Source organism: Diorhabda sublineata, chromosome 9, assembly GCF_026230105.1.
Source record: "Diorhabda sublineata isolate icDioSubl1.1 chromosome 9, icDioSubl1.1, whole genome shotgun sequence".
Lineage (NCBI taxonomy): Eukaryota > Metazoa > Arthropoda > Insecta > Coleoptera > Chrysomelidae > Diorhabda > Diorhabda sublineata.
This window is the reverse complement of record NC_079482.1, coordinates 6,085,807-6,098,005: the sequence shown is the minus strand read 5'-3', so window position 1 is coordinate 6,098,005 and position 12,199 is coordinate 6,085,807. Positions and strand designations below refer to the sequence as shown.

The 12,199-nt window shown below is 34.7% G+C and overlaps 1 protein-coding gene across 1 annotated transcript in view; it reads right to left on the bottom strand.

Moving 5' to 3' along the window:
• LOC130448723 (protein embryonic gonad-like) overlaps positions 1–7,854 on the bottom strand; it is a 184,080-nt gene extending 176,226 nt beyond the window's left edge. The window contains exon 1 of the mRNA XM_056786214.1: positions 7,725–7,854. Coding sequence (XP_056642192.1) covers positions 7,725–7,757 — 33 coding nt within the window. The 5' untranslated portion in view covers positions 7,758–7,854. The remainder of the gene's footprint in view (positions 1–7,724) is intronic.
• Positions 7,855–12,199: the final 4,345 nt, after the last annotated feature.

Genomic DNA, 12,199 nt, shown 5'->3' with positions numbered 1-12,199 from the left:
AGAAAATTATTCTGTATAATTCATGTTTATAATACCAAAACCATTGAGAATAGTCGTATTATAATAATAATAAAATAATTCATAATGAAAATGAAATACTAATCGGTTGTATTTCTTAACATACTCCCTTTGCGTATGCTTAAAATCGCTAACCCACAAGAAGACAAAAACAAACCAACGATGATATAGAATCCTTCAGCGCTATGAAGACCTCAAGTGGTGTATTTTATTTGTATATATTGTAAGGTGTAATATTAGGACAAATTCACTTTTTTCCATGCATAAGCGCAAGAAACAACCTTCCATTCCATAAAACCTCCTTTTCATAATCATTTTCAAATATATTATACGAAGAAACGCATATTAGAATTATATAATTTCTGTTTTTTAAATTCAGTTCCTATTCAATTACATGTTAAAATGCAGTGGCAAAGTCTGTTATCAATCATTTAGAGACAGGTTTTACGTTAATTTTGAGCAATAACCAACTGAAATTCATTCTTCGGTACCTGACGTAATAGTAATCTTTACAGAACCGAACCAAGGAATTTCTTAGTAATTATAAATACTAAAACAACGTGTACATCTCTTATTGAAGCACATAATTTGTGAACAAAAATAATTTTCAAAAATCACTAAAGAATAAATCAATTCAATTATTGGTACCATTAGTTATACTGTGATATGGAGAAACTTCGATACGAGTTCTGAAGGTAAACAGTCTCTGAAGACGATAACTTGGTTATTGGATCGCGCATCAGACAGTGTAATCGTGAGTGGTGGTGTAGTGGTGGTGTAGTGGTGGTACACTATTCAGTATGAATATCGTAGACGTTTCCAGAAATTCCAATTTGTTATAACCCATTTGCTGCTCCAGTCACTTTAGTTTTTAAGAAGGAAGTCTTTAGAGATTTGAATAAAATTGTAGTACCACGAGCTCAGCCATTTCCATTAATTGATGATTTGGTGCCAAAGCGTAGAAATTGCAAATTTTTTACAATATTAGATATAAATTTAGCTTTTTGATCCATTATTTTAAGTATTGGAGACAGAATTGAAAGAGGATTTGTTACTTTCCTACCTTTTGGATTAAAGACATCTCCAGCAATTTTCCATATTAGGCAATATATTAAGAAAATATAAACTAACGGATTTACATAGAAGACTTTCTTATATTCTCCAAATCATTTATTGAGCATATCCAACATCTAACACAGTTGTTGGAATAGAGCTTACACAACAAGTGATTAGATATTTTATTACACTCACAGTTAAAAACAATAAAAAAATCATTTTTTCTCAGTTATCACTTGGTACTACATTTCAACTTGGATTATAGAAACATTACAAATATTTGTATGCATTCGAATATCCAAAATTATTAATTATATCGTCGAATGAAATCTTGTTCACTAAGTCTGGCTAAAGTCTATTTATCGAAGAAACATACTAAACAGAAACAAAGATCAGTGCGTGATCAGCATGTGAGCAACACGGGCGAAACGCGGCGCATTATCATTATTAGAACAAAGTAAAAATAATGATCAAGGCGTAATCAGCACGTGAACATCCCGGGCCAAAAACTGCGCGGCATTATTATTGGTCCGGTCATACGTTCTTAAAACTGTGTGCAAATAAAGGGACAATATATTAAAAATAATCACAGTTTTTCCATATATCACCTTTATTTCTGTGTTAGGCTAAGAGCTCGTGAACTGCGCTACGTATACACAAAACTTAGATTTTGAATATTGATATTGATGTTCTATATCAGGCGGCGTCATCATCATTGCCTGGCTAAGGAATTATGGAGAAGTTTCTGCAAAATAGTGGAAGAACAATGAGTGCGATGGCGAGTGATGTTCTCAACGCTGTTTTCCGGGCCTTGTTAACCAGAACCGCCTGAATAATATATCAGCTAGATAGCTTTTATGTTCAAAAGACTGGGTTGTAAATCAAATTATTTTTGAATAAGTTAGATGAATACACATTACATGAATCCACCCAAACACTTGGTTTATGTATGTATACTACTATGATTTCGTATATAATGCTAATTTAATCGTTTTCCCATTTCTGTCACTGTCACAATGATCGTTTAGCGGTAATCGTGTTACGATTAAGGCCTCTTTTATGCACGCGTCTTTTGTCGCTGGTCGCAAGGCGACAAGAAACGCGGCGTTTTCTAAAAGCACGTTGTTAAATGTGCGCTTTTATGCATCGGCGTCAATCAGCCGCTGATACTGAAATTCTGTCGTGTATTTTATTACAAAACAAGTCGCGATAGGCGTTTCAAAAGTACATTGATTTCAATTGGTGCTTTTAAGCAGCGCGTTTATTATCGTTTGTCATTGTAATTTTGAACAGTCAGTTTGTAGAGTTGTGTTGATGTGTGAAGAAGTACCATGGAACATCTGGACACATTTGTAATAAAAGTGGTTTTTAGCTTTTCACATATCTCATCAAATGAGCCTGTCGACATACGGTAATAATTGAAGAATTTCTCCCTGGATGTACATCCCAACATCTCTGGCGTCGTTTTTCAATGGAATTTTCATATATCAAATACGTAAAAACACACGGATCCATTTTTAATCACTGTCGTTGTGTTGTCCATTTGCAACAGTTGAAACTGATCAAATTTGAAAGCGGCACGCGACAAGAAACGCTTAGATATTGTTTTATAAAATAACGCAGTGTTTCTTGTCGCCCGGCGACCAGTGACAAAAAACGCGTGCATAAAAGGGGACTAAGCCTTGAACGATAATTGGTGTTGACCAATTTATTCGGAGCGTTGTTGAATCGAAAATTTTCCATACAGTCATATCATTCTAGAAAAATATTGTGTTTAAGTTAAAAGAAGAATTAGTTTAAAGTTAAGTAGACGTAAAAGATCGTTACTCAAATGTCTTTTGATTGAGGAAATGCAAGACGACGAAATGTCTGTGGTGTGGGATGATAAGATCCAAAAAACACCGTCTATATGAGCTCTGTCGAAAATTTCTGTTATCTGTAACACCCGATGAAAATCTTGCTATTACATTAAGGTAAGTTCAACTGTTATTTAAATTTTGAGAAACAATTGTCTTGCAGTGTTTTTTAGAATGCGTGTGAAAGTTTTTATAGTGATTTGACACTTCATGGAGAGGATTTCCATCAAATGAGAAGCCATGATGCGTGTGATCTTCTCACTATAAAATATAGTTGATGACTAACGATTATATTCAGTCTTTTCCTGAATTACTATTCAAAACATCCGATGACCGTAAACGATGCTAGCGGCAGTTGTTCGGAAGAAAACAGCTCCATAAGAAATACAAAAAAATAATGCTCGTTGCACGATCATCCTAACAGTCGCACCGAGCAAAACCTACCTTAATACTGAAGGTTGAGAAAAGAATCGTAATTATTAATAATAAATAAAAAAGATATAATATATTATGCCATAATAGATTTTGTTTTTTTTTCTTTGACGACGCATCGACGTCCCACGACAAGTTAAAACTATCTGTACATGGCAAAATACTTATAGTAAAATGATGAAAATTTCTACGTTCGGGTTTTCGGACACGATCTTTTTAATTGAATAATTTTCAGACATGGCTGACTTCCTGTTCTACTGTAACTTTGTTGTTAAAATCTACGTAAAATTTTAGTATACTCTTTTTTCGAAAGATGCATACGTTTTGAGTTATTAATTTTTTTGTAAAGAAGAGAATACCCTTAAAGATATGAAAATGGATTCTATTCAGTATTCGGTTGCTTTTAGTAAGGTCAGAAGTGTTTGAATCTATATTGAAAAATTTTTCATTTTATACAGGGTGTGTATAAAAAGTGTTCAAAGTTTACCTTCATAAATATCAAATTTCTTTATTTTTTTGAATAGAACCACCAGCTATTTTCTATTTTAATGCATTTGGGGGTAAAAAATAAGGCAAATTCATGTATATATTAATAAATAGGGTGTTCCATTTAAAATAACAAAGTTACAATCGACAAACGTAGACATTTTCATGTTTTTACAATAAGTATTTTGCCATATACAGATAGTTTTAACTCGTCTTGGGACACCCTGTATAATGAAATATATGTACTATACATAGTAGTGTGTGAAACGTGAGAGATTATTCCCGTATAGTCACAGAGGTTCAATAATTTGTAAAACCGATAAAGATAAACTACCATTGTTTTTGGGCTGAGGATTTCAATGTTAATTTTGCAAAAAATGAATCAACGCCATAAACCAAATTCCTACAAGAAGAATGTTAACTGGAAATCAACAATATTCCAAGATAATGTACCCCAATGTTATGTCTAATACTACCATACTCGGTTATCATCGAACAATTATTATCACAATAATACCATCGAATGTAACTTTTACCGAAGTCACTGATGGAAATAATTGAGTCAGTGCAGTTAATAGGGCGGTGCCACCGGTGCCCAGGCACAGGGCGTAATAATGGCCAGACCAGACAGGAATATTATTTTTCCGGTATGATCATGATAAGTTCCCGATTCGCCACTAGTGCTCGATTCAATCACATACGTACTTACATGCTAGTATCATTATCATCATCAAAAACGTCTATTAAATTAGACAAAACATCGCGCTCATTTTTTCGGCAGCTCAATCACTCACTTCTTTGGAAATAGAACTTTGAAATAGTCGCAATAAATTCTTCGTAACATTGAAGGTGGCGATGGAGCTTTGTGGTAACGTAGTTGAGGACTTTTAACCAGACCCAGAACATCAGAGGATAATCATTTGGAGACTAGAGCACAAGGAAGGAATTTAGACAACACACGTGGTATATGAAGTACTCATGGCATCAGACTTGGACCTTAAACAAGAGCAGAACATTCTGGAAGTGCAACCCTTGGTGGCTAGTCGGAACGCTGCCATTGGCAGAAGCAGATATCAGACAAGTAGTAGTAATGGCAATGAATGTGTATCCTCAATGGTGGTGGTGTAACGGGCCGTCGAAGCGTACAGAAAATCATTATTTTTTTATTTTTGTTATTTTCATCGAAAACACGTTTATTTTCGCAATTATAATACACTAGATAAAATTGGAATCAAATTTTTATTATTAGTTGATGTTGATGTTGAGGCTTTCTTTATGTAGTTAAAGATGGTGAGCGCGTTAGTTAAAGGGTTCAATTACCATTCTATGCTCAGACAATATTATAGCTTCTACTCAAGAACAGCCTTCTACACAAAAAAGACGTCAACGGAAAATTAATTCTAAATGTAAAAAGAACTGTCAATTTGACGGTTGCGTTCTTTGAAGTTATAGCATGTTCGCCAACCCTTCTAGTGTTGATAAATCTTTACTATTTGAACTCATTCATTTGTGTATTGTATAGTTGGGAATAATCTTTATTCAAAACTGTCATAACAAGTAATACAGGGTGTTATTTCATGATAGACGTATGAACACCAAAGTGGCCCAAAAATTAAACTTTAAGCATCAGGGTGGGTTTGAGTTTTAGTAAGACACAGGGTGTGGTATAAGAAGCCAAGGATACACTTAGATAGCTCCAAAAAAATAGATTTTTTTTATTCCAAAATATTAGATAGTCATTCCACCAGAACTAAGATCTTTGTGCTTTATTTTATCACCCTGAATGTATACTATATAGGCCTGTAAATAGGATTGCTCTAGCTAGGAACCTATAATATTTAGAAAAACAAGGGTGCAGCTATAGAAGCTCGCACAGGGCGCAGAAAAGGCAGTGATTTGAGTTGTCGCAATTTCAAATAAATAAATTTTGTATTTTGCATATAACTTATACAAAATTTCGATGAGAGGGCGCAGCTATAGAAGCTCGCACAGGGCGCAGAAAAGGCAGTGATTTGAGTTGTCGCAATTTCAAATAAATAAATTTTGTATTTTGCATATAACTTATACAAAATTTCGATGAGAGGGCGCAGCTATAGAAGCTCGCACAGGGCGCAGAAAAGGCAGTGATTTGAGTTGTCGCAATTTCAAATAAATAAATTTTGTATTTTGCATATAACTTATACAAAATTTCGATGAGAGGGCGCAGCTATAGAAGCTCGCACAGGGCGCAGAAAAGGCAGTGATTTGAGTTGTCGCAATTTCAAATAAATAAATTTTGTATTTTGCATATAACTTATACAAAATTTCGATGAGAGGGCGCAGCTATAGAAGCTCGCACAGGGCGCAGAAAAGGCAGTGATTTGAGTTGTCGCAATTTCAAATAAATAAATTTTGTATTTTGCATATAACTTATACAAAATTTCGATGAGAGGGCGCAGCTATAGAAGCTCGCACAGGGCACAGAAAAGGCAGTGATTTGAGTTGTCGCAATTTCAAATAAATAAATTTTGTATTTTGCATATAACTTATACAAAATTTCGATGAGAGGGCGCAGCTATAGAAGCTCGCACAGGGCGCAGAAAAGGCAGTGATTTGAGTTGTCGCAATTTCAAATAAATAAATTTTGTATTTTGCATATAACTTATACAAAATTTCGATGAGAGGGCGCAGCTATAGAAGCTCGCACAGGGCGCAGAAAAGGCAGTGATTTGAGTTGTCGCAATTTCAAATAAATAAATTTTGTATTTTGCATATAACTTATACAAAATTTCGATGAGAGGGCGCAGCTATAGAAGCTCGCACAGGGCGCAGAAAAGGCAGTGATTTGAGTTGTCGCAATTTCAAATAAATAAATTTTGTATTTTGCATATAACTTATACAAAATTTCGATGAGAGGGCGCAGCTATAGAAGCTCGCACAGGGCGCAGAAAAGGCAGTGATTTGAGTTGTCGCAATTTCAAATAAATAAATTTTGTATTTTGCATATAACTTATACAAAATTTCGATGAGAGGGCGCAGCTATAGAAGCTCGCACAGGGCGCAGAAAAGGCAGTGATTTGAGTTGTCGCAATTTCAAATAAATAAATTTTGTATTTTGCATATAACTTATACAAAATTTCGATGAGAGGGCGCAGCTATAGAAGCTCGCACAGGGCACAGAAAAGGCAGTGATTTGAGTTGTCGCAATTTCAAATAAATAAATTTTGTATTTTGCATATAACTTATACAAAATTTCGATGAGAGGGCGCAGCTATAGAAGCTCGCACAGGGCGCAGAAAAGGCAGTGATTTGAGTTGTCGCAATTTCAAATAAATAAATTTTGTATTTTGCATATAACTTATACAAAATTTCGATGAGACTTCTATTGTGAGACGAAACACGAGTCGAGAGTTTCCACTTTTTGCGAGACAAGAGGAGATTATTCATTCTCGTCTCGTCCTGTCTCGTGGGCAATGATTGGGCATAAATAGAATGTTTCGCTAATTAGACTATTAATATAGAATGCTAATTGAATTGTGCGAGTATTTTTAATAATATTTGCAGACATGAAACAAATATAACTAAGGAAGTTGAAAAAATTACTAAACTTGAATTATGTATTTAATATACTGCATATGTTTTCTATATTTCATTTTTTATTAAACTACTTTTATTTCAAAACTCGTTATGCTCCGTGTAAACAATTTTTTTTAAATTTTGTCAATAGAAACTGAAAGATTTGCCTTGCAACAAACGTTTAATTTGGATAATTACTGAAATAAATCCCACATACAGAGAATTAATACACACGATTCCTTTTCAACTTTTTATTATCAAATTGTCGAAAAAATCCCATCACCATAACAACCATCTCCAAATAAAAAACAATTTACCTACAATTACATTATTGGCAACTGCATCATAATCCATAGAAACTATTTGACGCAAGTTGTAAACAAAAACAATTAACCTTGCTGCGACGTACTATATTTACGTTCCATCACGCGGCGCGTACCGTCCTAAGCTGTCGCACAGGTACTGAACAGCATCCGATCACCTGTACCATACCAGTATCGTTAATTACGTTTTTCGTCGATAGTAGCGCTAGCTACCAGCGAGATAGTCCTATTCCCGCCTAAGATGAATGTAAAAGTGGGGTCGACACGCCTCGTCATACAAGCATTTGTCTCAAGTTCGGTGTTTTATCCAATGAATTTTGAATGGGGAGGAGATCGACGCCCTGGTGGTATTTTACCAAGGAAATGTTTGGAAAAATCTAAGCGAAGCAATTAAAATTGTGTAACAATGCTTGGAGCAAATTTGAATATATATTTAACATTAGTCGTGCTATGCGACTTCGAGTTTTGAGAAGTTCTTATGAGTTTATTTAACTGTATTTTTTTAATTATTATATATGACCGGAAAATATTGAAATGCATTTGTTAATTTAAAAGTTGGTGGTGTAACTAGACTGACAGAGGAGGCGTCACCAGGTTATGTTGATTTTGATCTCGGTCTTACAGACAAGTCTTGAAACGAGGGCAGCGAGGGTGGTTCATTTAACGAGCGCTTTGTTATCTCATTGTGTGGCCGCCAGATCGGCGTTGTGATCGAGATACGAATAATAAGCGCATGCTTAATGCAGCTTGACGTTGCCCAATTATGTTAACATAATAATAATAGTTATTATTATTTCTACCTATCAATGTGGGTTAGGTTAAGTAACAAATGCACAAATGATACTATATTCTCCCTCCTAAATAACGTGCCTAAGCACTCATCACTACACTGCAACATCTTTTCGTGATTTTTTCAAGGCTTTCGATTGTATTAATCAAATATTTTAATTAACTACGGTTTAAAGGGGACACCTCTCGCATGGCTCATATCTTACCAACAGAAGTCAACTTGTAAGGGTTGATACAACGATGTCTTCCAGCAAGGCAATAGAATGTGGAGTGCCCCAAGGCTCAGTATACTAGGCCCTATTTTGTTTCTTCTATTTATTAACGACATCAGGGGTAAAATTTGTCTATTTGCAGACGATACTGTTTTCTCTTGGAGCAACCCTGATCTCACAGCACTTCATAGGACCATATCTAGTGACCTAATCACCCTTAAATAATGGTGCGATTCTAATATTCTGTGTCTCAACGTTTCTAAAACTCAAGGTTTATCATATGAAAATACATTTTTTGTTAGATAACACTACCACTGAGGTCGTTGAATCTGTGAAATTCTGCCGCCTTATCTAGAAAATTTAATTCTTAGTATTTTGCGCTGAGATCAGTTTACAAAGAACTAAACTTATCTTCTTAACTTAACCTTATTGAGTGGTATCTTCGATATGCCCTTCCGTTCTAGGATACGTCTGGTGCCACCCAATTTTAGCGAATCTTCAAACAACAAAAGATTAAAAATTTAAACTCTTCCTTCCTTATTTATCTTTGAATCCATTGACCTAATTCGTAAGCACGATTCTCAATTACTCCACGTTAAGAATTAGTTACGGGCTCAATATTTTACAATGCAAAAAAATGCACAATCACTTGCCAATTGAAATCAAATCGATATCATCTTTTCACGCATTCCGCAATAATTTGTGAGCATAAGTATCTACTGGAAAGTGTCTTCTACTCTGTAAACGACTTCTATTCTAATAATAATTTTTGATTCCGGGTATGCAAACCTACTGGTTTAATTTTGCTATGGACTTATATTCTAATCATTACTTATAATTTTTTTACTCGTTGTGGTTTCCTTCTGTATATTGAAATTTTATTGTATTTGTACATTTAAAAAGTTATTTTTATGTTTGTTTTGTAATTTTTACAAGCTTTTGTCTACAAATTGTAACAATTTTTTGACAATAAATCATTTCTCTCTCTCTCTCTCTCTTCTATAAGTAGGTAACAAATAATTGTACTTAATATGTAAACTGGCATTATTTGGATTATGAACCGTCGAATTGGATGTTCATAATTTTATGGAAAATAGTCCATGAGGCGGCGATAAATAGCTTTTGAGAAATTAATTTTTGAAAATGTTTGTCTCTCAGCTTTATGTAAAGCGGCATATAACTCGTTTAAGACGCCATTTTATACTGTATCATGCATGGCATATCCAATGTTGCTAATAATCATTTAAAGGTCGGATTATGTCTTAATTAATGAAATTTTCTCAAGAATACTACTACGGTTACGAAACCATAATTCCACTCAGTTTGATATTTTCATTTTTATTCTACAAATTTAGATAATTGACCTTTTTCGCACTGTTTATAACCTGAAATTTTGAGACACAGTTGGTAACCCTATGGCGTGGCATTCTCAGTAATAATTTGTTCCTCTTACAATTAAAAAAGTTAGGTTAGGTTGAGTTAGATTAGGTTGAGTTAAATTAGGTTGGATTAGGTTAGGTTGGATTGTGTTATGTTGAGTTGGGTTCGGCTCGGTTCAATTCGATTAGGTTAATTTAGGTTGGGTTAGGTTAGATTGTGTTAGATTAGGTTGGGTTGGATTAGGTTAGATTGGGTTGTGTTAGGTTAGGTTAGGTTAAGTTAAGTCCGCTGATTAAATGACAACTTGTTGTCCCCCCGGCGTACGCAACTCCCAAGGATCTAGGAAGGAGGAGGGTGGTTTAGTGGGTAAGAGTCCCACACGAACTCACAACATTGCGCCTGCCCGCTGTGAGGACGGCATTAGGTTCCACCCGACCTCAGGGCAAAAAAAAAGATTAAGTTAAGTTACGTTATTATTATTATTTTGTATTTCATTTAAAACCTCAACCAACTATGAAGTTAACGATCCATAAGTACTATGTATGTAGTTTGTACTAATATACATCCAATATAACCAGAGTTAAAACTTATTTAAAGAAAGCCTCCCTTTACGAGAAAAGTCTCGCAGTACTTTTCGGAGGGGGGGGGGGTACTCCTCGCCGCTTCTTCCAAGGGCGCGGAGAGCTCCTTAATACATTTAGAATTCATACTGGTCATCACTGATTTACACTCGACATAACTTCACATTTATCTTCTAATTTAAAATAAAAACGGATGGACATCGCACCCTCCCTACCTCCCTCGCATCCCCGCCCGCAAATCACAATAAATCGACGGTCCATAATCTAAAGTTTCACCAGCATGGGCTCTTATCAAAACGTTCCATAGAGAAATGATTGTTGTGTTTTTATTATACAGTTTGTTTGGTAAGAGAAGTGACGATGCCACGAAGATCGAAAAAAAATAAATCCACCAGTATTTACGCTGAAAATTTTTCACATAACATTATCGAAAAAATTCAATTCAACCCATGGATTGGAAATAACAAAATCAGCAAATCAGTCGGCAATCGTTCCGGTGAGTGACCAATGCTAACTAAGTATGTAAATGCCCACTCCAGTTGTCCAATTCTAAAAAATATCTACTGTGTATTTACAATTTCTCAATACAGATCAAGTTCGATGCATAGTTAAAAGTGCTAGAAATTTTTGAAAGTCATTTTTTGTCATGTAGGTAATCTGTCAAATGTCATAGTATAAATAGCCTCGAGCAGTTCAGACCAGTTCATTCGTAAATTTTCCATGATCGACAGATGGCAGTTGACAAATAGCTTTGTAAATTGTCAATTATATATAAGTTTTAAAACGTTGTCATATGGTAAATTTTTTATGATGGACATATGCCAATTGACAGCTAGATTCATAAGTTGTCAATTTTACATAGGTACGTTCTCGACAACTGACAGCTTGGGCTAGATTTATAAGCGAATAAGCTGGAATTTCTTTAACAAGTTGGTGATAATCATACTGAACACACTGTTTACACTACCACAACACCAACACTCACAATTACTCATCTCGATAATTAAGTTATCATCTTCAGAGACTGAAGGTCAACTATTAGTTTACATGAAGACGATTACTTGATGAACATTCTATTAAAAGGAGTCGACACGTCTGACCAGTTTGGTGACGTCGAATTTAGTAAGCCACGGCATTCTCTTCCCGAGGACATACCGCAAACTAACCCAGTATGGTGTAGTCTCATCTTTACGAATAAAACTTTGGATAGTTATCTACATTATACTTTAATGTAGCGTCTTCTTAAATGTATAGACTAATTCTGTTATCGAACGCATTAATTAATTAAATCCAACTAAAAATGAAAGCAATAAAATTATTAATAACTATGATCGAATAACACCCCTTTGGACAATTCCGTTGTTTAATTGATGCTACCCTGTACACGCAACATAATATATTTTATGTAATTCGCTTAGGGCCATATATAATTTATCGTTTGGCATTATTTTCGAATACATTTCCTTATTAATAATTGATATGTGATTTCTCCGGACCAGAAGGTCAAAAGG